This window comes from Labeo rohita, chromosome 18, assembly GCF_022985175.1.
Source record: "Labeo rohita strain BAU-BD-2019 chromosome 18, IGBB_LRoh.1.0, whole genome shotgun sequence".
In the NCBI taxonomy this organism is placed as follows: domain Eukaryota; kingdom Metazoa; phylum Chordata; class Actinopteri; order Cypriniformes; family Cyprinidae; genus Labeo; species Labeo rohita.
This window is the reverse complement of record NC_066886.1, coordinates 11075563-11102796: the sequence shown is the minus strand read 5'-3', so window position 1 is coordinate 11102796 and position 27234 is coordinate 11075563. Positions and strand designations below refer to the sequence as shown.

The 27234-nt window shown below is 35.7% G+C and overlaps 2 protein-coding genes across 3 annotated transcripts; one reads left to right on the top strand and one right to left on the bottom strand.

The window, feature by feature from the left end:
• Window positions 1-440: 440 nt before the first annotated feature.
• On the bottom strand, window positions 441-15394 carry phaf1 (phagosome assembly factor 1). 2 transcript variants are annotated; one of them, XM_051134899.1, is made up of 16 exons: window positions 14386-15394; window positions 13135-13217; window positions 12942-13025; window positions 12797-12840; window positions 12579-12658; window positions 12390-12484; window positions 11058-11155; window positions 10659-10771; window positions 9428-9561; window positions 9208-9291; window positions 9002-9084; window positions 8712-8755; window positions 8572-8621; window positions 8374-8432; window positions 7362-7434; window positions 441-5067 (listed from the first exon to the last, which is right to left on the bottom strand). In XM_051134899.1, exons 1-16 carry the CDS (start codon window positions 14447-14449, stop codon window positions 4978-4980), a joined length of 1278 nt encoding a protein of 425 aa, XP_050990856.1. In that variant the 5' UTR covers window positions 14450-15394; the 3' UTR covers window positions 441-4977. The 2 variants fall into 2 exon arrangements, with proteins under 2 accessions (XP_050990856.1, XP_050990857.1); XM_051134900.1 differs by having other exon boundaries at window positions 11058-11122.
• A 7485-nt stretch (window positions 15395-22879) lies between these two features.
• Window positions 22880-25395, top strand: foxl1 (forkhead box L1). The gene has a single exon (XM_051134415.1). It carries the CDS (start codon window positions 23192-23194, stop codon window positions 24269-24271), a length of 1080 nt encoding a protein of 359 aa, XP_050990372.1. The 5' UTR covers window positions 22880-23191; the 3' UTR covers window positions 24272-25395.
• Window positions 25396-27234: the final 1839 nt, after the last annotated feature.

The following is a 27234-nucleotide window of genomic DNA, read 5'->3' as shown; positions in this document are numbered from 1 at the left end:
TTCTGTACATGATTCTTAAAAAATATCTTTATAAACAAATAATTCAATGGCTGTATCATTCACTCAAACTATTCCTATTGTTATATGTTGTATAAGAATACCAAGGAAATCAGACACATTTTGTATGCACAAACTGGACACTAATGTTATGCTGATTCTGATGTTCTCATAATGATTTCTCATAGAACAAAATATCACTGTATATATTCTTTCTTTATTAGAAAAATGGCACTATTTATCAAACTGAACACTTCTTGTTTCTTTGATTAGTGTGCTGTATTGTTTTGGATGATCTGCTGTCTTTCAGATTTAAGTTAAACTGAATTAAATGATGAATTTGTAAAGTAGCCTGCTGTGAACATGAACATACTACTACACTTTAAGCTTGTTTTGAAGTGAATAAAAAAGAGGTTTTTAATAAAAGACAAAGGATGCGTGCATTCTTTCCCCCCACGTTTATTACATCCATTCTTTAAATATTTTTGTTGAACACACTGTAACAGTTTTAATGAACAAAATGCAAAATTAGCAGTTAAAAAAAATGATAATGCTTTCAGTAGATTCAACGAGGAAACTAAAATCCAATGGTCACAGCATTGTTGCACCATTCTGCGCTATTGACAAACATATACCAGACTGTTCTGATTTATCCATCAACGTAACGATTATTGCTTTAAAAACGAAACAAAAAGAAACAACGACAAAAAAATGCCTGATAATGTTGATCTTCCGCGTACTTGTTTCTTAAATCTACAGAAGTAGAAATATCTGAGATACAAAACACCACATAGCAATCAATTTAGATACACACTTTTTTTTTTTTTTAATTGAGGATTACTCCCATTTCCAGAAATGGGTTAAATGTACTGAATCCACAAAAATAATAATCACTTTGGAGGATGGGGAGAAACATACAATATAGAGGGATACAATACATAGCATTAATATGCGCATTACACTGTATGGAGGTTGTCCATTTGTAATTACAATCCTCAGGACGATCATTCATTCATTCCGATGCAAAAATAGGAGAACGTCTGAAGAGGAAACAATACAGCCAAAACCCATTTGATGAAAATTAAGCATTCACTTGCTCCTGGCATTAAAAAAAACACAAAAAAACATCCACCTGAGATTGGGCAGGCAATCAGCCCATCAGACCACACTCCCTAAATGACACTAAAACAACGGTTGTGTTATTCCTTATTGACAACGGAGGTTCCAATTGTGCATTTTAGATCTGAACAGTTACAATCTAACCATATTTATTGAACTTAAACTCACTGACATGGAACTTCAGACCGTTTTCAAAAAGTACAGGTTGTATTTCGAAACACCACAACCACTTTGTGAACCTCAAACCATGAAGGGCCACCTACATGTTCTGTTGTTTTGTTTGTACACTGCGTTCATTTAGTTTAATACTTTGAAGCTTATTTTCACTGTGGAATAAAAATTAAAAAGGTAAACGCTTTTTATCTGCCAATTCTGACCTTTTTTTTTTAATTCTAAGTTTACACTGCTGTTCAAACATTTGGGATCATTAACACTTGTAATTTTTTTTTTTTTTTTTTTTTTTAAGAAGTCTCTTATGCTCATCAAGGCGGCATTTATATGATCAAAATACAGAAAAACGGTAATATTGCGAAACGTATTGCGATATAAAATAATGGTTTCTATTTTAATACGTTTTAAAATGTAATTTATTTCTGTGATGCAAAGCTGAATTTTCATCAGCTGTTACTCAAGTCTTAAGTGATCTTTCAGAAATAATTCTAATATGTTGATTTATTGTCAATGTTGGAAACAATTGCTGGCAAATTTTTTGGGGGGACTTTTTTTCTTTAGGATTCTTTGATAAATAAAAAGTTCAAAATAACAGCATTCATTTAAAATATCTTTTCTAAAGTCCTTCCTATCACTTTTTTAAAATCAATTTAACAGACCCTTTCTGAATAAAAGCAATTAAAGAAATAAATGCTGTTCTTTTGAACTTTTATTCATCAAAGAATCCTGAAAAAAATATTAAGCAATAACCGATGATGAATCAGCATATGAGAATGATTTCTGAAGGATCATGTGACACTGAATACGGGAGAAATGATGCTGAAAATTCAGCTTTGTTCACAGGAATAAATTAGATTTTAATGTATATTAAAAGAGAAAAACATTTTACATCATAAGAATATTTCACAATATTACATTTTTTCTGTACTTTTGATCAAATAAACACAGCCTAGATGAGCATAAGAAACTTCTTTAAAAAAAAAAACATTAAAAATCTTACTGCCAGTGTACATCCAATTTTTTACTTTTTTCCCCTCCCAATTCTGAGAAGAAAAAAAAAATCTGAAATTTAAAATATAAACTCAGAATTGCAAGAAAAACTCAGAATTTTAAGACAGGATCTCAGAATTGCAAGAAAAAAGTCGGAATTTTAAGATATAAACTCAGAATTGCAAAGAAAAGGCCAGAATTTTAACATATAAACTCAGAACTGCAAGAAACAAGTCGGAATTTTGAGATATAAACTCAGAATTGCAAAAAAAAAAAAAAAAAAAAAAAAAAAAAAAAAAGGCTGGAATTTTAATATATAAACTCAGAACTGCAAGAAAAAAAGTCTGAATTTTGAGATATAACCTCAGAATTGTGAGAAAAAAAAATTCTGAATTTTAAGATATAAACTTAGAATTGTGAAGAAAAAGTTTAAAACACAAACTCCGAACTGCAAAAAAGAAGTTTAGATGTAGTAAGATATAAACTCAACTGTGAGAAAAGTGTCGAAATTTTGAGCTATAACCTCAGAATTGTGAAAAACAAAAAACAAAAAAAAAAAAAAAAACGGAATTTTAAGATATAAACTCAGAATTGCAAGAAAAAAGTAAGAATTTTAAGATATAAACTCAACTGTGAGAAAAGTATCTAAATTTTGAGATATAACTTCAGAATTGTGAGAAAGAAAAAAAATCAGAATTTTATCATATAAACTCAGAATTGTAAGAAAAAAATCTGAATTTTAAGATATAAACAGAATTGTGAGGAAAAAGTTAATAATTTTAAGTTATAAACCCAGAATTGCGAAAACAAATTGTAATTTTAGGATATAAACGGAATTTTAAAATACAAACTCTGCATTGCCAAAAAAAAAAGTCAGAATTGTAAGATAAAGTGGCAATTTTATTATTTATTCCGTGGCAGAAACAGGCTTCTTCTATAGTTTACGATCCCTTCATGATGAGTTCAATCTGCAGCAAGTCCATTTTTTTCTTAGTTCCTCTAATATTCAGGTACATTTTTCGAAACGAAAGGACTAAAACTATCAATTTAGCTTTACATGCTCAGACATACACAAAGCAGTTTTTCAAACGATTTCATTTACAGAGAAAAAGTCAAGACAGGCTCAGTGGGAGATGAGGCACAATGTTAATAGCATCTTCCTTGCAAATGACCAAGAGCTAAGGGGTAAAATATATTAAAAACACCACTGACGGCCTTCCAGCACAGTTAATGAGAAGTCAATGTAACAGAAAGCTAAAAATGCCCAAATTGGCCTGAACCACACACTGCAGAAGCCTGAAGGGAAGAGGGCCTGACAGCCAGCAATGAACAGTAGTTAGACGTGAACAAACCATCTACTAAAGTTAAAACGCTCTCTAGTCATCTCCACTAAATATAAGCAACTTCATCCAGGACAACAGTGGAGGGAAGATGCTATAGTGTCCCTCAAGGCCAGAAACTCTTCCAGATGTCAGCCGATCTGACACGGTACCTTTAGACCGATGAAACTCTGTGTTATTTACAGATCTGTACAGACATGGACATGGCTACAGAAAACGGCAACAAATCTGTGAGTAGAAAGCAAGAGAAAGCTTTAAAGCATTAAAAACGATCAGGTGATCGAACTGCTGTGCTAAAAACAATTCAGGGACTGTACGGATCAAATCAAAAGGGAATGTTCTTACGACGTGAATTTAAAATGACAGAGAGCTAACGGTTGTTTCTTCTTTGGCTAATGTTTGGCAATCAGTTAAGACTTTGAGATACTGAATAAGGTAAAAGAACTTCACATCTTTGAACTGTGGACAAAAAAAGGCGGGAAGGAGAAACAGCGATGGGTGGATGGCTTTTCTCTCCAGTCAGGGTCGCAACTAGCTTTGAAATCCAGATTGCACGTCGTCGTTCCCTCCCCCGCCGTCCTCGGCAATTAAAACGTTCCTCAGTGGACAGGAGACAATTATCAAGTAAACTAGGTGTATTTTAGTGCAAATGTTCAAAACTAATGCGCTCACGAACAACAAAACAATAACAGAATCAACCATCGAGCGGATGTACGGTATTGAAATGGGAGGTAATCTGTGCTGCTGACTCGGTATGAGTTTATGAATCGTTATGTTTGAATGGGAGCCTGCTCATGTGCCACAAAAACATTTTTCACAGCACTGGATCCATACTGTGCTAGCTTGTGCTTGGAACCTTGCGGAAATGCATACAAAATACACCCGTCGTTGAATTTACGCTGTCCTCATTCTCATCCTCTGCGCGTCGGAAAGCAAATGAACGCGTTTAAAGTGTTTAGTGTGCAGAGGAGAAATCGGTTCGATGTTTGCCCTTTGGTGCATCAGGTATGGAAATTTTTAGAAGGTTAGGCAAAAAAACGAAACACAATGTGTGGAAATGGATCACTGTGCATCCACAAGTACTATTACGATGCTGACGTTGATGCATGTCTGGGTTAAAGCTTTGGAGGCAGGATAATTAGCAGGCTGAGGGGAGCCTCCATGCTATTATTGGAGGAGGAGACCGAATTGGGGCCTCTATTAAGATGTGAAGGGGGAAGGGGGCGAGTTCAACTCCAGAGAAACTCCCAGCATGTCTTGCTTTAGCTTGTGTGATGGCAGCAGTGAGTGAAGGCACACTCTACTGGTCAGTTCAGAGGCTCTGCAGGGCTGGACGGGCACCGTGGGCGTCGGGGCTTCCTCAGTGGGCACTGGGCTCGGCACGGGCCAGGCTACTTGGACGAGGCGCTCCGTAGAGAGTCACAGAAGCTATGTGGTTATTCTGCATGACCTGTAACCATAGCAACAATATGGAGATGAGATCCAATGGTTAATTAAGTGCTTAGTTGTGTATGAGGTAGGGGCGCATAATATATCAGTGCCATACTGGTTTTCTCTATAATAGGGACTTCTTATAGCTTCATAAAATTACAGTTGAACCACTGATGTCACATGGACTATTTTACAGATGTCCTTACTACATTTCTGTGCCTTGACTGTGGTAGTACCCTTGCTGTCTATGCAGAAAAGCTCTCGGATTTCATCAAAAGTATCTTAATTTGTGTTCTGAAGACGAATAAAGATCTTACGGGTTTGGTATGACATTTTTGGGTGACCTATGTCCACTTCCAAAACAAAGATTCACATATAATGTACTCACCCCCTTGTCATCCAAGATGTTCATGTCTTTCTTTTTCCAGTCGTAAAGAAATTATGTTTTTTGAGGAAAAAAATGTCAGAATTTTCCTTAATATAATGGACTGCTATGGTGTCCTGATTTTTAACTTTCAAAATGCAGTTTAAATGCAGCTTCAAACGATCCCAAATGTGGTTGTAAACGATCCCAGCCGAGGAAGAAGGGTCTTATCTAGCGTAACGATCGGTTATTTTCACTCAAAAAATACAATTTATATACTTTTCAATGTCAAAACGCTCGTCTTGTCTTACTCTGCCTCGACTATTTTTTTCCTGTTCATGACAGTTGGGGTATGTCGAAAAATTCTCATCTCATGTTCTCCCTCAGCTTTAAAAGTGTCCTATATCGCTGTTTTACCTTTTTTGTTAAGGGTGTTTGATCTTCTTTGCATGTTCACTTTGCAAAGACTGGGTCAGAACTTCTGCAGCGATGTAGGATGATTTTGAAATGATTTTTGGAGTTGAGGGAGAAAATATGAGTAGAGTTTTTCAACATATCCTAACTGTCCTGAGCCAGAATACACAGAGTTCAATGAGAGCAAGGCAAGATGAGCGTTTGAGAATAAAAAGTATTTAAGTTGTACTTTTTTTAATGAAAATAACTGATCGTTTCGCTAGATAAGACCCTTCTTCCTCGGCTGGAATCGTTTACAACCACATTTGGGATCGTTTGAAACCACATTTAAACTGCTTTTTGGAAGTTTAAAATCGGGGCACCATATCAGTCCATTATATGAAGAAAAATGCTGAAATGTTTTCCTCAAAAAAACAATTTGTTCACGACTGAAGAAAGAATGACATGAACATCTTAGATGACAAGGAGGTGAGTATATTATCTGTAAATCTTTGTTTTGGAAGTGGACTTCTCCGTTAAGGTCAGGTTTAGAGGCAAGTACCTAGCTATTACCCAGTTATTGTAATTACTTTAAAGGAATAGTTCACCCAAAGATAAAAATTCTGTTTTTATTATTCACTCTCATGTTGTGCCAAACCCATAAGACGAATCCAATCGGAGTAATATTAATAACTGTCCTGGCACTTCCAAGATCTGTAATGGCAAAGGGCAGGTGTTTCTTGTCATCAGTCCAAAACAAGTCCAATAAAGTGGATCCATCCATAATAAAAAGGCTCTGGGGGAAGAATAAAGGTCTCCTGTAGCAAATCGATGCGTTTTTGCAAAAAAAAAAAATCCATATTTAAAACGTAATAATCAATTTAGGTCATGAGTAAGAAGTACAAAATGAGGATTTTTAAAGAAAAATGGCAGAGGATTTCAATATAAGCCAAGAGGAGACTGGTTGTCCTTTGCTAAAGTAAAAAAACTTTGCTTCCTTCGCTTCTGTAAACAAACATTGGTTTTCACAAGCTTCTGTGTACAACAGAAAGCGGAAGATAGAGAAAAGTGATTATTACGTTTTGAACACGGATATTTTTCTTACAAAAATGCATTGATTTGTGTGGAGCACTTTTTATGATGGATGGATGCGCTTTATTGGACTTGTTTTGAACTGTTGAAAAGAAACACCTGCCCATTGCCATTATAGAGCTAGTCCCAGGATGATTTTTAATATCACCCCGACTGGATTTGTCTGAAAGACAGAAAGTCGTATACACCTAGTATGCCTGATTATGTAGTATGTACATGCATAATAGGTCTGTAATATAAAGTGCAACCAAAATTTTAATATCAGTGCATCCCTAGTAAGAGGCAATGATATTTCCACTCAACTGTGAACATAGCACAGCTGTGTGAATACCAAATCTGCCATTTATAGATATTTATTTATTTTTTAAAACAATACATTTATTTTTTATTTTAAAAAGGAACCTTTTATACAGACTGACCAAATAAAAGCAAACAGTACACACAAAACTGACCAAGTCACATACCTCAAATATCATCCGTTGTAGTCCAAAGCAAAATGTGGAACCAAAAGGGTTGGTGTTGTTTGCAGATGATGACCTGCGAAGCAGTGCACAATTAATCAATTAATCAGAGATTATAAACAGGTTTTCGTATGCAGAGGTGTCTGTGTGCTGTAATATGAATTAAACCATGTGGAAAAAAACAGTCTTAAAGATATAGTTCACCCAAAAATGAAAATTACCCCATGATTTACTCACCCTCGAGCCATACTAGGTGTATACAATTTTATACTTTCGGACGAATACGATCGAAGCTATATAAAAAAAAAAAGTCTGGCTCTTCCAAGCTTTATAATGGCAGTGAATGGGTGTTGATATTTTGAAGTCCAATAAAGTGCATCCATCTATCATAAAAAGTACTCCACATGGCTCTAGGGGGTTAATAAAGGCCTTCTGAAGCAAATCGATGCGTTTGTGTAAGAAAAATTTCCAAATTTAAAACTTAAATAAATGTAATCTCTAGCTTCTTCTAACTGTCGTACACGTTTTCAAGAGAGAGCGACATTCCAGTGTCTACACCAACGTCCTATGGCATCTGCTAGAACACCACTCTCTCGTGAACTCAGTTTGTCAGATATTTTGGATATTTTTCTTACACAAACACATTGATTTGCTTCAGAAGGTCTTTAATAAACCCTTGGAGCTGTGTGGAGTACTTTTTATGATGGACGGATGAACTTTTCTGGACTTTAAAATCTCAACAGCCATTATAAAGCTTGGAAGAGCCAGGACATTTTTCATATAACTCCAATTGTATTTGTCTGAAAGAAGAAAGTCATATACACCTAAGATGGTTTGAGGGTGAGTAAATCATATGGTAATTTTCATTTGCGGGTGAACTATCCCTTTAAATGAAAAATTAAAATACACAAATAAAAGCTAATTAACAATATGAATAAATGCTATAGTAGTATATAAATAATACTAAAATAACACTGCATTAATGTGACCAAATCTCTACCCATATGGCTCTCACCTGTGTAGCACAACTGGTTTTTCCATGGGGTGTCCTAGCAGCTCTTGAATCTGATCCCACTGAGTGCAAAAGTTGAAAACATAATTAGTACTCACTTAAAAACTTTCTGAATTATTTATCACATACAGTTGTACATAACATCTAATGCATGTGTATATAACCTATGTGTTGGCAATACAATGAAGTCCATAAACTCACTTTGCTGTAGGTGGTCAGAATGCAGTCCTCACTCTGAGCATCTGCCCCATCTGAAACACAATTTAAAGAATGAGAAAAAACACAAAACACCACAGGGACAGAACAGAATAATGATCTAATCCAGAGAACATGATATAGACCTTTTTTAATGATGAGAGGAATCTTGAAATCACACCGATGATATCTGAGAAGGGAATAAAGGGCAGTTATTCTGATCCGTTTAAATAAAGTGGAATATGATAGTCAAACCACACATTGCTAAACACTGCAAGCATTATGAAATGAAAATCAATATTCAATCAATACGCCCAGAATGCCAACCCTTCAGAATAACCTTTCCAACAGCACTGACCAATTGAAATAGATATTCAAACAAATATTTACAACACTATGATACATAAAACAATAAAAGTAGAGAAATGAGACTCACATGTTGAAGTTGTAATGGCCAGGGTAGTTGGTATGAAGGACAAATTTTTTGACCAGGTGGGTTGTAGAGTCAAACAGTATATCCTGAAATATATTAGAAAGAAAATAACTGTTTAAAGTTCAACTGATTTATGTAAACTGAACAAGTAAAATCTACCCTAACAGCAAGCTTTTTAAGTAATGGAGTAATTTAAAAATGATACTCACCACTCCCAGAATATAATAGTTAAAGAAGTAGTCATTACATTTGGACGGGACTTGCTTGTGAGGGGAGGGTGAATGGATCTTCATCTGAGACGTACAAAAAAGGAAAAGATATTTTAGGACAAACAGAATAATTGTGTACAGAGAATGTGCTAGTTTATTTCTGAGAATGCAGCTTTGAGAATAATGTGTCGTGTTTTGTATAAATAGACTTGGACGTTACCTTATCCTCTGACTTGTAGAAGACCTTATGTGGGGAGCCAAGAGCACTCAAAACATCCTGACAAGAATCTCCAAAGTAGATATTTCTCTCAACGGCTCGCACTTTTGTATCAGCCATCACTCCCGGGCCACATCCTGAGAAAGTAAAACAACACAAATTGAAAAAGCAGTGCTCCAAACAGCACATTTGTTTACTATTTTAATATATATTATTACTGGATCATTGGATTAAATTAGTATATAAATAAATGCACTACCAGTCAAAAGTTTTTGAACAGTAAGATTTTTAATGTTTTTTAAAGAATTCTTCTCTGCTCACCAAGTCTGTATTTATTTGATCCAAAATACAGCAAAAGCAGTAATAATGTGAAATAAGTTTATTATTTAAAAGAACTGCTTTCCATTTTAATATATTTTAAAATGTAATTTATTCTTGTGATAAAAGCTACATTTTTAGCATCATTATTCCAGTCTTCAGTGTCACATGATCCTTCAGAAATCATTCTAATATGCTGATTTGCTAGATTTTCAAAAACGTATTTATTATTATCTTTATCAATATTTAAAACAGTTTATGATTAGCGTTGTTATTGTTTTTCTCCGCTGTTTGTGAGCCCTATCAGAACATTTTTTGATCATGGCCCTCCAGGTGAGAACCGCTGAACTATATAGTTAAACTTACACAGTACTGATTACCGAGAACATTTCCAAGGAATGGACAATAAAAACCACATAAACATCTTTGTTAAGATCAATACATCTATGATTATGCCAGCTCTGTGGTTTATGCTATAGTGATAAAATAAACCTATGTTGTTTGTTTATGCTGGTGATGACTAACAATCAAACAATAATCAGCACAAATGTTTATTTATCCCAGAAGCACACATTACTTATGCTGGTTTGCTAAGCATTGCTTAACTTTGGGAATAACATGTCATGACATGCCTTTAAACACAGAAGCATGCCAGAAAACAGGGAACTGTTGCTCTCATCATCTCTTTGTTAACAGCATATAAAAATATATGTTCGTGGCAAAATGACACTCACTCACGGAGATGTGATCATAGAGTCACATTGTGTTGACCATATTCTGAGCATCATTAATGATAGTTACAGGTAAAGTTATTTAAAGCTGTGCTTAAAATGAATTTAGCTATATGTGTTATTTATTAGAAACATGCATAATGCTGCCTGACATTAGTTTAATGAATTTGGGCTGCTTGTGATACCTGCGGTGAGCAGACGAAGTTTGAGACCCAGCGGTCCCGCCCCATCTCTTAACACCTCCACACTCTCTGCATACACATTACCAAGGTAACAGGCCAGAGGCATCACCGGAGCCCTGTGAAGAAATATATAATTTACAATGCTCGCTGCTTGAGGGAACGCAACCCACGGCGTTCTGAACAATCAAAATTAGAGGCCCAAGGTCTCAGACTAAATGGAGATGAATGCGCCCCTGGGTCACATAAAAATTACAAATAGACATAATGACTTTGAACATTAGGGTAGGTAAGTAAACACGTCCATGCTCAATTGTATGCAGCTGTAATCATTCATTAGCGGCGATATGGCATCTTACTTACACATAAACACCACAAATGTCCAAACACATGCACGGATCTTACTTGGTTTCTTGAAGGTTGTTTCCAGAGTAAATGTACATCCGTTTGACAGTGGCCCCATGGGGAATCTGCAGGGAGGCCAAGCCATGGGCAAAGTTAGGCTGTCAAGGCAAAACAGCTAGGAGTAGAATGCAGTGTCTGTGCAGGTGTCTCTTTTGGTGAAAAGATGGTCACATCATCATAGTAATGTATTTTAGAAAAATTCATAGATGGGTCAGGGTTATTCTGAATATCTAAAACTAAAATGTAAACACTTTAATTTTAATTACAAATTAGACACGTTGCCTTTAAATAACCTAGTCATTAAGTATTTTTAATGTTTTTAAAGTCTCTTCTGCTCACCAAGCCTGCATTTATTTGATTCAAAGTACAGCAAAACGGTAATTTTTTAAAATATTTTTACTGCTCAAAATAATTTTTGAATATTTTTAAAATGCAATTTATTCCTGTGATAAATTCAAATCAGCTTTAAAAATCACAGGAATAAATTACATTTTAAAATATAATAAAATAAAAAGCAGTTATTTTAAATAGTAAAAATATTTGAGCACTTCTTTAAAAAACATTAATAATTTTACTGTTCAAAAACTTTTGACTGATAGTGTAAGTTCAAGCTGAAGCACTAAAACTGAACTAAAACTAAAACTGAAATAATAAAAATGAATTCAATTGATTAAACCTAAATAGTAATAAAAAAAAACTTAAAATATAAAAATGAACATAACAAAATCACTAGAATTAAAGTAAAACTGAAAAACTGAAAATCTAAATTAAAATGTAAACCAAAAATACAACACATTACTAAATTACACAGATAAACTATAATAATACAGAAATAACACTACTTTAACATTGGCATAAGTGTCATTTGTTTACATGCAATAATCTGTATGTATGTTTATGTATTTTCTACCTTATAAGTAATTAATATTTAAATGTTATGTAATTATTACTTACTTTTACTTTATTTTTCACAATCATTCTGCATATAGTACTTAGCTTTATATATTTATCTTTTATCATAAAGCAACCACATGTAACAACAGATAAGACACATTTTTAAGGTCCATTTCCTATATGTCTGTGGCTAGAACAAATGCTTTGTGAAAGAAAGAGCACACACACTAACATAAAAAAAGGAAAAAAAGGAAAAATACCATGAAAATACCATGTTTATACATCATCCCCTGATAATAACATTCTTTGAAGCTCCATCTAAATACCATGACCCATGAATATGGTATCATTCAGAACCATCGCATTACTATCGATCTAACAGCACACAGTAATTTTTATAAAATAGCATGAACACAGGGTGCAAACATAGTCTCACACCTCATATTTAGGAGCTTCACTCCAGGAGTCCAGCTGGAAGGAGAAGGAAAGCCCTCGGAAGTTCAGGTGGAAGAGCTGCTCGGCAGCATTGTAGACTGGACAGACAGAACATTCACAATAAATACACAAACACAGCAAAGTCTGACAGCAGAGTCTGGACAAATAACTGACACAGACAATAAATCTCACCTCCAGGATGAGTAGCGCCAAAAGACTGATCAATCTGCTCAATAGTAGGTGCTATTGCCTGAGAGTTAAAATGTACTCCACTGTAATAAACAACGGAATGCGTCATTTTACATTTCTGCGGCTGACAAAGAAGTAGAAGCCAGTATCTGTAAAAGATTCTGGGTTGAAACACAACTCAATTTAATCCACAACTAGTGTGGCTAAACAAGATGACTTACCAGTATTTCAGTTTCACTTTGCTCAAATCGTACACTTCAATTACCTGCAAAAACAACACTGACTCAGTGGAGATATATTTGCAATGCAGTGTGAGAAATAAACACATTTTAGCCTAAAATCTCTCTCACACACGTCATTTCTCACCTTCAGTCTCTGATTGCAGGCATCAAACAGCAGTTTAATTCCATCCTGAGTCAAGTTGAGAATGAGGTCGTGGCTGAGTGGCATCTGTTTGAGATGTCAGGTCAGATAAGGACACAAATAATCCAAATAATCCATACTCAAGTGCCTTAGATAAAACAGACATTCACAGACAATAATAATGGCAGATCCGTACTTGTTCGCTGTAGAGCACCTGGACATTTTTGATGATTCGGCAGTGTTTCTGTAATATGGAAATGGCCTGGGCCAATGGCATCCCTGGAAACAAATCCAGACAAACAGTTCAGTTCACATTAACGTGATGAAGAAAGAAGTGGCGTCAACAGCTGTGTAGTAAAAATATGATAATTACAGGGTAATCACACAGGGTAAGAAAACAACTTGGGAATACCTTATAATAAATTATTACAGGGCACATCCCATTGAAAGGCAACCTGAATTGAAGTTTAAAGGTACAGTGACACCAAGAACAATAATAACTAACCATAAAGCCTGTCTAAAAAAAGGAAAGAAGGAAATGAAAAGAGTAGTGGTTCATTTCAAGCTAACGAACGATAAAAACACTGACAATCAAATTAATTCATATTTTAAAGCACGTAAGAGTGGGCGCAGCCATTTGTAAATTTTATGGGTAACTTAAGGCTTCTGGTCTCATCCACATCCAGCTATTTTTAGCTGTTCAAACCAGATCATTTTGCTGCTTGATGTGTCTTACCATATTATTTCAGTGTATTATCTTAATTATGAACCCACTGGTTTGTAGTGCAAAAGGGACTTTGTTACCATTTACTGCCCGTTGTTAATCTCATTATTACCATAGCAGCTAATGAACCGGAAGTCTCACACATAAGCTTAGTTATGAAGAAAAAGGTGGATAGCATAACGTTATCGTCGTTAATGTGGACGCTAATATCGTTAGCCTCGTTATCGTTTTTGATACGAACGTGCTTAAGTAGAAATGCTATGTGCTTTTTAATAGACTAGTTTCTTTTAATATCATTAAGATAAGATAATTAACATTTATTTAGATTAATAAAACTACATAACCTGATAATAAACTTATATTTATTTCCTGTGCACTTATTTCTTCAGTATGTAGAAAGGAAATAAACTGTAAAATGTCAACATGAAATGTCAAAACAAATACATTCAGTGTGATGCAAACTACTGTTGCTTTGCTTTATTGAGTTAAACATTCGTTTATGTTTAGTGAAACAAAATAGAGAGACAATTCAGTGTAACAGAGACTCTTTTTAGGTCAAGTGAACCTCATGTGAACGTGTCAAAGAGCACGCAACGTACTTATGAAATCCAGATGTCAACTGACAACAATGTCAAATGATCCTGCTCATGTTCAAATGGTCTAGCATTAGAAATGTCAACACGCAACGTTCACTTCAGCTTTTTGTACTGATCCCACACTCACCTAATGCGAATTCCCATTGTTCATTTCCCAAAGATCGCTCAGGAACGACCTCCAGATCCAGCATTGGCGGGGAGAAATTGGGGATATCAACGAGGATCTCTGACTGTGCCAGATCTGAGTCTTCCCTCTCGAAATATTCTGAATAATCCACCGTTAAATCACCAAACAAGTCCAAATATAGCGAAGTAGTATGTTTAAAAAGCTCCCACACACTTTAAACACAGTTTGAGTGACACGCGACACCCCTGACGTCAGATATGTCAAAACACAAGTGATGCAATCCAGCTATCAACGCATTCCACTGTCACCATACTTATAAATAACACTAGAAAACGAATAACATACACACGCTTATTAAAAAGGTCAATATGACAAAGCTTAAATAAACAAGTAAACGGTATATCAGTCACAGCAAGCTGATGTCAACAAGGAATAACTGGTTACAGGTAGCTGTTTTATCAACTTCCATAAGCGTGAATGAATTCAACACGTTATGTATCCTATATCTTATATATAGGCGAATGAAGTATATAACTACTATCTGCTGTAAAAAAGAAAAAACAAAAACACTTTGATCTGACCTTTGACTTACTCCTGAATCACATAAAACACACAAGCTACTAATTATTACACCTAACGGAGAGCATTTCGTGCCCAGCCAGTTACATTACATGCATTTAAGCTATTTATGGCAATAATCGCAGGCCGAGATAAGTCGACATATACACATCAGACTATCAGCAGGAGCCTCGCCTGACGTTGTTTTCTTTCTTTCCGATGATTCAACAGCAAGCAAACAGATCAGCACTTATGACCATCATCTGTTCATAATAAACGCGGATTTCTCCGGGTTCCGCCGTTTCGGTTGTTGGAGATGGCGTTGGTTACATGCAGCTTTATTTTCTGGTGTCTTTGACGTGTAAGATTTGCTTAAGATGATAAAGAAAGAGCCCCTCCGTGCCAAAAGCAACTTCCATCCAAAACACCATGATCAGCTGATAATTCAACTTCCTATGCGAACGAGATAGCACTTCCTGGCGGCAATTTTCAAAATAAAAGTCGACAAGGGAGCGCAGTCCGTTAAAAGAACATACACTGCGGATCGCAAAAAAACGGGAAAAAAAAGGGGAAAATCCAACGCTTCACATATAGTCAAAAAGTCACACAGTAACAAAAAGTCACAAAATAAATTAATAAAAATAACATAAAGAAACTAAACAAACAGACATAAAGATAAAAAAATTGATACAAAAATCACATACGTAAAATCTCTTCAAATAATAAATAAATAAACTCAAATGAGAGCAAACAGTCCTTTTTTATTTATTTATAGTGTTTTCACCACGCCTCATCAACTGGCCACATTGGCGGCACTGAACGTAAACAATGCCACTGAACTGAACGAAACTTGCGTATTTTTCTGATTATTGCTGCTGAAAATGGTCAGTTATTGTCATGTTTTGGGCTGTACTAATCGGTCAGACCGTGAAAAATATTTACTATACTAGTACTATAGACTGTCAAACGTTATAACAAATCAAGAAGAAGAATGCGAAAAACTGTTTGAGGACAAAAGTCGTTTGTGGTTCGCCAAACCAAACCAGGATTTCCAGGGCAAGAGTCTTCAACAACATTCGTGTTTGTTCCTGTCATTTCCAGTCAGGTAGGTGAAATATTAGGATAATATCTTAATTAATATTGTTCGTATGTATCTTTACCACCTATTAACTTTAGTTTGTCAAAATATTGCACCCTTTGCTGCTTACTAAGTGCTTCTCTATATGATTTAGCAGCTTCCACGTGTTTTTTCCCGTGATTTAGACAGCATAAATTAGCAGAACAACATATTCAGTAGTACATTAACCGTGCAGTCCATGCTGTTGTTTACATCCGAGTATCGCCAATATATATAACTGACCAAACTGTGGCATAAGTGCAAACCCTGTGTATACTATTTTAAATGTTATATTTCTGTAATTTTTGTACATTAGTTAGTTTTGGTCTGCTAATGGGATTGGTCCAACAGCATTTCAAGAGCGTAGGTCAACTCACATAACAGGCTAAGAAATATACAAAAGACCACCTATCAATTTACTTTAAATAAATAAAATAATAAATGTAATAGACCTTAGTTAGAGTACCGCCATATTTAAGTTTTCACAAGCACCGAAATGAGGCTTTCAGGGATAGAAGTGTGTTGTGTTTTGGACTTTAGCCTACTGTTGTTAAACATATCAACTGTTCATCTAAAGACTTTCAGTAGACAAAAACTCCATAAAACAGTGCATGTCATTGAGTTTACTATAAGTCTGTGCCTCACAGCTTCATATGGCGTCTACCCTGATTAAAGTCTATTATACCTACTGTGTTTGTCACAGAGAAAGATAAGAAGTATCTTTTATGGGCAGTGACAAATATGGAGCTCTTTACTTTTTCTTGTTCATTCCAGCCTAAGGCTAGATCTGACAGCTAAATCAATAAATTGAGGTTGTGGTCACATACAGGAAAAGCCACACCAATGAACAGTAATTTGAAAAAGGTATGGATTGAGAATACTGATAAAAAGCCACCAGATGGCGATATTTATTGAAGGCCTGAAGTGCGGATGATACAGAGGGACAATGTGGTGAATGCTGAGATTAAGCAAACGGTCTGTTATTATTAAATCTCATAAAATGAGACATGAAATGTTCAAATCATATGTTCCTCTGGTGTTTGGCTATTTTTGTTCTCATTTAGTTTAGATTTGTCTGTGTTTTCTGTGAGTAGGCCGACTCTGTTCAGTTTTATTCGCCACATGCTCATCTGGAATCAGAAGTTTTTGTTTGCATGAATCCTTGTGTGTACGTAATAAAATAAACAAAAATAAAAGACTCAAAAATATTTGTTGGGCAGATGCAGAATAGAATAACACCAGTGTTCAAAAGCTGGAGTCAGTGGTCTAAGAATTGCATAATATAATGTTTGGATGAAAATATATATGTGTATACAGTACGTTTAAGACACGTTTATAGCTCTTCTTAAACCCCCTTGCCTTGCCATATGTGCGGCACAGTGTGTGCATGTTCTTTGAGAGTTTGTATATGTAACAAACTATGTTTGTTTATTATATGAAACATGCTTTTGTGTGTCTGAGCAAACCCTATTTAACCCCGTATTGTCCCATTGGGCCTTTTTCCATAATTAGGAAGCTTTGTAAGTAGCTCTGGATAAAAAGGCCTGATAAACAACAACTGTTCAAATAGAATGAAAGATACATTTTTTGGAAAACCCTTAAATGAGTATGCAATATATTCACATTTGACACAAATTGATTGAAGAGACGGAACGAGACACTGTGAATGATTTGCAAAGCTCTGTGAATAATTTGCCTTTCTCTGCACCAATAGCCCAGATCAAAACTCCAATTACATTGTTTGTGGAAAAATTGTTGGCCCTGATTTTATTTATTGTGTTTGGTAACAAACCTTGCCAGTCTGTTTCACAGGGCTTTTTGTTTGTTTTTATCCTTCAGATGGGAACATGATGAATAAAACAAAGAGTTAGGAATTTTAACACATGTTCCTAACGGTTAAAAATAACAGAAAAATCTGTGTCCACTTATATAAACAATCTAAAACCACATTTCTCTCCTTGTTTTGAGCTCTGAAGACAGATTTACTGATGAAAAATTCATGTCCAAAGAATGAAGACAACTCAAATAAAATGTTAATTGTTTTAAGAACTATCAAAAATGAAACAACACACTGTATAGTATATGAAAAACAAGGGCAATTCATGGATTGTTAACATACCTTTTGATATGCCAATGCTTTTTCTGCTGAATAAAACTGCTGGATTAAAAGCTTGAAAACCTACATTATCATAGTGGCATGCTATCGGCGTGTCTGGATTTTTAGTCTAAAACTTTATGAATCACCATCTTCAGAGGGATAGTACAAACTCAGGAAAAACTTTCAAGTTTATCCACAGAAACCTCCAAATGCGTAATGTAATCACAGGCCAGCTGTGTGCACTTGTAAAGTTGTTATAATCCCTCTCTGTCCTATAAACAGGAAAATACATAATATAAAGCATCATCCGTGCATCCACAAATAATACAGTTTATCCTAACGTCCTGCCAAGTTTTCCTTTTTTGGATATCACTGCTCTTTCATCTATTGTTAGCAAACGGATTAAAATTTTGTCATAAAAAAGCTATATACCGTAAAAAACAAAACAAAATGTTGTATTAGCAGCTGTGGTTGCCAGAACTAAACCATAAAAAATTCAGTGACCGTATTTATTACAAGCATTACATGATGCCATTTTCATGTCATTAAATTTTACAATATTCACCTTAAATCGTTTTAGCCAGTTATTGTAAAATGCACTGATAACAAGAGGCCCTGATGCCTTTAAATAACTTATATATCCTAAATATTACACTTGGTTGAATACATAGTTTTAACTATGACTGGCTTAAAAATGAACCCAAAATACGTCATTTCTAAAGGCATCAGCAATAATCAAAAGGTGGACATTTATTAATTAATAAGCAATTTAAACAAATGTTTATTATATAATTATAGTCAATTCAACCTATTAATAAATCTTCATTTATTGTACATATTAATAAATGTTAATTTCCAACCTAATTCGGGTTCATTTTAAGCAAGAAATATAGTCATTTTTAAACAATAGTTGAGTTAAATAAAACTACCCAGAAAGTTGGGTTAAACATTTAACCCAACCAATGGGTCAAAACAACACAATCACTGGGTTTGTCCATATTTCATACAGCTCTGGGTTGTTTTAACCTAGCATTTTTTAGAGTGTAGTACCGTAAAGCTACACATTCGTACCTAAATGATACATTTTAGTACTTTAGGGCCTGGTTGCACAGACAGGTCTTAGACTAGGACTGGGCCAAATTAGGACATTAAAGTAATTTTTTATCAATGTGCCTTAGAAAAACACATTTCTGGTGTCCATCTTGAGACTAAGGCATTGATATATTTTAAGATCAATCAGTGCAAGTTTTTTTCAGTTGAAACAGTTCAGACTTACATTTTAGTCTGGGACTAGGCTTAAGCCTTGTCTGTGAAACCAGGGAAAAAGTGCAATTTAGTATCTGTTGAAAGGGAACCATCCCAGTGACAGCTCTTGTACCTTTTTACCTTTTGGAAAAGACACACATTGGCAAAATAATAAAATCAAGATATAAACAACCACATAAAAAGGCAATTCTTGGAATCCCATTTTTCAAAAAATAACATAAGGCAATTCTTAATTTTACTAAAGAAAACGTTAACAATTTAAAAATAGATTTCCTTAGAAGTGCATATCGCCCTGTACATTCTAAGATAAAATCATAACATATGTAAATTACCCACCTTGTTCTTCCCTTATGAGTGGGTGTGACCATTTAAAAAAAAATGTTGGGTCTGGCTTCCGGTCTTATCTGTATCCAGCTATTTTTAGCTGTACAAAACAGCTAGTTTTGCTCCTTGATATTGGGCAAATCCAGTGTTATGGATAGGGTTGGGTATTAATTCCGATTCCAGAATCGGATACTTAAGGTCAGGAATCGGATACTTCTTGTAAGATTAAAATTTCGATTCTGCCTAGCGACTCCCTTGCTCGCTAATCTAAGCGCATAGCGCTCCAAAGTATGGCTACACTTGCGAGCAGAAGTCGAAAAAGCAAAGTAGCCTATAATATTTGTGGTAAGCTAAACATGTTGCAATAGATGTGTCACCACCAATATGACAAAGCATTAACAGATCGTTAATGATCACAAACACGATTTAAATCCGTGCAGCATAAGACCAGTGTGAATTGAACAGTCAAATCTGCGTTCGTGCTGCCGCTGACCTAAAGAGAGCCACTGTCATGTATATGAATGAAACAGTTTCACAGTCTTTTCAACCACACAGTTCATTATTTCTGTTACAAACATTCAAATGATCACAGAAGTACTGGGATAAAAGTTCATAGTCTGGATATAAACTCTGATATGTACGGTAGAGATCAAAATAGAGTAAATCATGCTTTTGAAAGTTAATTTGGCATTCCAAATAATGTTAAAGATTTACCTTGTTATGCCAGTAGATGGCGAAAGGGGGCTGTTAAAGGAGAAGTCCACTTCCAAAACAAAGATTCACATATAATGTACTCACCCCCTTGTCATCCAGGATTTTCATGTCCTTCTTTCTTCAGTCGTAAAGAAATTATGTTTTTTGAGGAAAACATTTCTCCACATTTTTCTCCATATAATGGACTGGTATGGTGCCCCGATTTTGAACTTCCAAACGGCAGTTTAAACGCGGCTTCAAACGATCCCAAATGTGGTTGTAAACGATCCCAGCCAAGGAAGAAGGGTCTTATCTAGCGAAACGATATGTAATTTTCATTAAAAAATACAATTTAAATACTTTTTAATCTCAAAAGCTCATCTTGCCTTTCTCTCCATGAACTCTGTGTATTCTGACTCAAGACAGTTAGGGTATGTCAAAAAAAACTCCAATCGTATTTTCTCCCTCAACTTCAAAAATCATTTCAAAATCATCCTACATCACTGCAGAAGTACCGACCCAGTCTTTGCAACATGAACATGCAAAGAAGAACAAACACCCTTAACAAAAAAGGTAAAACAGTGATATAGGACGATTTCGAAGTTGAGGGAGAACATGAGATGGGAGTTTTTCAACATACCCTAACTGTCACAAACCGGAACAAAAACAGTCCGACCAGAGTAAGACAAGACAAGCATTTGGCATTAAAAAGTATAGAAATTGTATTATTTTTATTAAAATAACCGATCGTTACACTAGATAAGACCCTTCTTTCTCGGCTGGGATAGTTTACAACTGCATTTGGGATCGTTTGAAGCCGCATTTAAACGGAAGTTTAAAATCAGGGCACCATACCAGTCCATTATATGAAGAAAAATGCTAACATGTTTTCCTCAAAAAATAAAGACATGAACATCTTGGATGACAAGGGGGTGAGTAAATTATTTGTGAACTGTTGTTCTGGAAGTGGAGTTCTCGTTTAATAATGTATTTGTCTTTGATTGTTCATTCAAAAACACTGATTCATCCAGTAATGAATCACGAAAATCTTGAGTGAATCACTGAATCATTTACTTGTAAATTAGGCCTACATGTGATTTTGTTTAGTCTGTTTTTTTTTTTCCTTCAGAATCGTAAGAGAACCACAACTTCCATTTAAAACAACAACAACAACAACAACAACAATTTATCCAGAATGACGCAGCTCTATTTTGCAAACAGCTCTTAAGTGAATCTTGTTTTTCTTGGTATTCAGCTGCAACTAAACAGAATAAATATGTTTGATATCATCTTTTATTCACATTGGAATCGAAACTGGTAAACGAAAAGAATCGGAATCGATAAGCAGAATCGGAATTGATAAAATTCTAACGATACCCATCCCTAGTTATGGATGTGACATATAAATGCTTAGAGAATGTATGTGTTACCATCTGTTTATATTTTAATAAACCCTTGTTGATAGAGTCAGAAAAATATCAGTCTATGCACGAGTTTTCTATGTTAAAAAAGGGAAATGATGCATTATGGATGTGACAAAAAAGGACAGTTTTTAAGAAACTACATACATTTTGTAGGATTTCTGCAAATTAAAATGCACAAACCAGACGAAATAATACTCAACAAATAGAACACATACAATTGTTACTTTTTTAAATTTTGATGTCTATTTATGAGGAATATATACTGTTATGGATGTGACAAGCCTGAAAATAGCACTCACCAGACTATGGCAAATCATGTGCTAAAAATAAAAATTTTAAGAGACATGGGTATTTGAACCACCAAATGTTGACATCTGTGCTATTGGTATAATAAAAACCTTTGGTAAAAACTTTATTTTTTATGGTAAGGTTGACATTTGCATGGAATTACCCTATTGTAAATTAGTGTCTTACCATATTAGTCTAATGTATTATTTTAATTATAAGCACAATGGTTTGTAGTGCAGTTTTGTTGTTCACCTTCTGGTTATTTCCCTACAGCAAATGAACCAGAAGTCTCACCCATCTGCATTAAAGAGAAAGGTGGATAAGACAATTTTTACTGCAACATTTTAACATTATTTTTAAACCAAACTTGCAAACAGCGCATATTTTCTAGTGTAGAATTCCACAAAATACAGAGCAATGTCCTTACAAACAATGTGTGTAATTACAGATTCTTCTGAGACAAAAATGTCAAATTAGGCTAAATGGATTTAGCAAATGAATGTCCACAATCCGAGTTCCAAAGAAATGAAGTTATTTTCCTTTACATAGCCTGCTTTGTTTTCTTTTCTAGCAACCCAAAGCAACTCCCAGAAAGAGCTCTGTCATGTTTGCTTGTTCTCTCTGTGCGAGCAACTTTCAGCGTTAAGGGTGGACGTGATATTTCAAACATCAGATCAGTGCGTTTATGTATTGGGTGCCCGGAAATTTTTCCAAATAAACACAGCTTGATTCAACTTGGGTGGGCAGACTTATCAACAGACTAATTCTATAAACAAATGAAGGAATAACCGAGCACACCATTGGCTGGTAGGCAGGGGACACGCGGGGAGAGAGAGAGACTCGAGGCTTTCGGCAATGAAAATTTAATTAATGTGGGTGGGCTGAGGGAACACAACGAGTGTTTATCATAGACAATTTATTTTCCAGCGCTAAGTCAACATAAAACAGCAAAACGGACAACAATTATTTAACATTTTAGACTCATGAAGCGGACACACCGGTGGCGATCTCCCCAGACTGAAACTGTCCTCCGAAGTCATGAGTTTATACCACAGCTCCGTGCCACAGGCTGCATCGGCTCTCACTCTATCGAATTCCTCCCTAATCTATGTTTACGGTGGCGAAGTCGGAGGCATCATTCCCGCTTTGGGATTCGCGTCAAGCCGCCAGGAACCTCCGCAGAAACCTCCCTACAGCTACATCGCGCTCATCGCCATGGCGATCAAAAACTCACCGGACAAGCGAGCGACGCTGAGCGGGATCTATCAGTTCATCATGGACCGCTTCCCCTATTACCATGACAACAAACAGGGCTGGCAGAACTCGATCCGACACAACCTTTCGCTCAACGACTGCTTCATCAAAGTGCCCAGAGAAAAGGGACGACCGGGGAAGGGCAGCTACTGGACGCTGGACACCAAATGCCTCGACATGTTCGAGAACGGAAACTACCGGCGACGGAAGAGAAAGTGCAGGACTCAGGAGACGGGAGAGACCAAAATGGGACATAAGAGAACCCGGGCGCTGAACTCTAAACTTCATCAAAGCGCCCATTTGGAGAAAGAATCACCGCTTAAGGACACAGACAAACGCGAAAAACATCCCGAAAGAGATGTAAACATCCAACCGCAAAATAACAACGCCTCAGACTCCACGAAAGACTGGTGTTCGGCACCCTCGACCACCGCAGGCACTAACCCAAGATGCCCGACGCCTGAACAGACCAGTGCGGTGTCTCTAAATGCGTCTTTAAACGCGAGGGAGACGCCGGTACCCGCGATGCATGACACTGGAAACGCGCAAACCGGAGACGCCAAATCCAAAGAAACAAACGCTCAGACGCACCCACGAAAAACGACAGACAAATCAAAAGAGTTTAGCATTGACAGTATTCTGTCAAAAAAGGAAAACCAGTTCCAACGAAGGTGCGGCGTTGCCGGAGGAGCGCCTGTAACGTGTTTGGAGTCGCGCGGTTACGCGCTCTCGTCCTCGCTGATCGCACACGCGCACCCACAGCTGTACCCGCGCGGGTTCCCGCTCTGCTCCTACCTGTCTCTCACCTGTCCTGACAAAATACTGAACTTCAGAGAGAAAACAGATGATAAGTTATTCTTTTGACGACTCTTTTATTATCCCAGACTGTAGCAAACAAACTCTTTCTATGTCTAGAAAGTTTCAGTGAATTCAGTATTTTCTGTTTTTTAATTCTTAATCGCAACCAAATCCAGTTTTTAACACATCTACCCAGAGTTCAGGCTATGACTAGGCTATTATTATTATTTCTACTACTATTATTGTTGTCGTTATTATGGAATTCAGCATGGGTGGCCACTCTGAAGAACAGTATACTGTACAGTATACTAACAGTAGTTAATTCTAATGATGTGTGTACTATGATCAAGAACGCACTCTTTGCAAATCATCCTGAGCACAGATGTCTTTGTAAAATGATAATGTTTATACAAGCAAGGGTTTTATATGTTCCTCTCAACGCTTATGACAGATACTTGACAAATTGCAATGTGCTGTTGTTCTTGTCCTCTCCTCTACAGCTATATATACACACAAAAACTCAAACTTGATTTACTGCTTAAAGATACATTTGTGGAATAAGAAGAAAATCAATCGGTTTGTACCTTGTAAGATTTATACTGAGTAAGAACTTGATTCTTTAAATAAACAGTGAGTATGACTAAAACCTTGTTGAAATAAACAGCAATTTTGTACACAAAAGAACCTGATGTACTATATATATGAAAATACTGACCAAAACTCAAACTGATGTACGTGTATAATGTATAAATGAATGAGACCCACAACTACCTGTTGCTAGGACTATGCATATTCCTAAACTGTGAAACTAGTCTACCACATGTATTCCTTGCCACCATATATAGCCATAAGTGGTTTTTGAACTGAAAGGTCTAAGCCTCACTGAGTGCAAATCAGGAATGCTTGTGGAAATAAATAAGCTTCCCCACATTCAGGCAGAGGAACTCACATCCACAAGCATTTCCTGTGTATAGGATTCTTTTGGTCAGAAGTGTAAATACAACGTCATCCATCTGAAGGTTTGTAGAGAGAAAGAGACTACATCTCTCAATCTGCTGCCTCCATCTGTCCTCCTCTTCACAGATGGGCTCCTTAGATGGAGCAGTCTGCAGGACACTGCTGGACTGCAGCCCTGAATTTGCCATCCATGATCATTATGAAACAGTGCTATCTCTAAGGTGATTATAAAAAGAATGCTCTTTCATATTCAGCAGATTGTAATTTATAGGATACTGGATGACTTTTAAATATGAGTTTCAGTATGAACTTTACTGATACTGTTTTATTGTATTAAGTATTGCATATAAATAGTGCAGACTGTTTATTTTGATATTTTGTTTTTCTTACAGTAAGCACTGTCAAATGCATACAAAAATAAATATCTCATTGCCTATTTATATTGCTAAAGATAATTGTGCCCTCTAGTGTTATAATGCAGTTGCAATGCTCAGCCTCAATTAACACATACTTTAGATGACATGGTAAAGGTATAGTTCAATCAAAAAATGATCAGTGAGGTGAGTAAATCAGAAAATTTACTCACCTTCAGGCCAACAGATTTGGAGAAATGTAGCATTTTATCACTTGCTCACCAATGGATCCTCTGCAGTGAATGGGTGCCGTCAGACCAAAGAGCTGATAAAAGCATCAAAATAATCCACAAATAATGTAAGTAATCCAAAAGCTGTGTTTTTGTAATAAATCTATCATTAAGATGTTTTTTTTATTAAGTCCACTATCCATAATATTACTTTTACCAATAAAAAACAGATCACACACTGTTTACTAAGATCAGAACTGTACTAAAAAATACATCTCATGATAACATCTCAATAATCTGGCTACAGTTAAAATGCTTTATTATTCTTCAGCTTCACAAGATGTTAAATCATAGACTGGAATCCTGTGGATTATTGTAATGATTTTATCAGCTGTTTTGACTCTTATCTGACGGCACCCATTCGCTCCGAGGGATCCACTGGTGAGCAAATGATTAAATTTGACATTTCTCCAAATGATGATTAAATAAACTCATCTACATCTTGAATGGCCTGAGTGTGACTACATTTTCAACTATTCCTTCAACCATGTCATTCTGATGGCACCCATTCACTGCAAGGAATCCACTGGTGAGAAAGTTCAAATTTTCATTTATTTTTGTGTGAACTTTTAAGATACCAGTCTATGTTTTATCAATACATTTTCACTTCTATCTCTGCAAAGATGCCGTTATGTAATACAGATGGATTGCTAAATATTTAACTGCTGGATATCTGGCTAGACTGTTTTTTTTTTCATTTGGTAACGGCAAAAACAGTATCACAGAAGGCAAATGTTGCCTCAACAGCTTGAAGCTGATGGACCACAGAGCTGGATGTGAATTTTAATGACAACATTCTCAGTTTGTGTTCTGTCCTTCTCAAGCATTATATTAAAATAAACACGAGGAGAAAGATTATCTTCCTAAGTGTTTAAAGTGTAAAAAAATTCACACCCGAGAGCGGACCGCCGCCACATTTTCATTTATTTTGACTGGAATTAGAGCACACTTTCTGTGGCTGTAACCACAAGTGCTCCACTGTGAGAGGCGCCAAATGAAGGCGCGTTGACTATAGAGCAGGTTTTGATAAACAGCAGTCGTCTAATTAAAAAACAAAAACATATTTCTGTCACAGAAACACAAACATATTGTTTGGCTGACTTAAGACAATTACTCACTTCTTTTTTGTTTACTGAAAATGATAGAAACCAGCATTGATTCAGAAACGTTTTTTCAGACCACAGGCAAGTAAAGTAAAATGCTTTGCACACTGCCTTGCAATAATTTCAATATAATTTAAAGGTTAATTTTATGTAATAATTACCTTTCAGTCTGATATATTTCTAGTTTTATATATTTAAGAGTAACATTAAAAGTAATAGGAATATCTTAAGTGCATTTTAATTTTATGTACATTATGTACTTTTTTGTATTATAGTCTTTATTAGTATTATAGTTTTGTATTAGAATAATACTGGTAATAATAGTT

Bases quoted from the DNA above. Each gene is read 5' to 3' on its own strand.
- phaf1 (XM_051134899.1), bottom strand. From the start codon at position 14,449: ATGCTGGATCTGGAGGTCGTTCCTGAGCGATCTTTGGGAAATGAACAA. The intron at 13,026-13,134 runs GTACGGATCTGC...CATCTCAAACAG, and splicing joins AGGTGCTCTACAGCGAACAA to ATGCCACTCAGCCACGACCT. The intron at 9,562-10,658 runs GTATCACAAGCA...TTACTTTCTCAG, and splicing joins ACTTCGTCTGCTCACCGCAG to GATGTGGCCCGGGAGTGATG.
- foxl1 (XM_051134415.1), top strand. From the start codon at position 23,192: ATGAGTTTATACCACAGCTCCGTGCCACAGGCTGCATCGGCTCTCACT.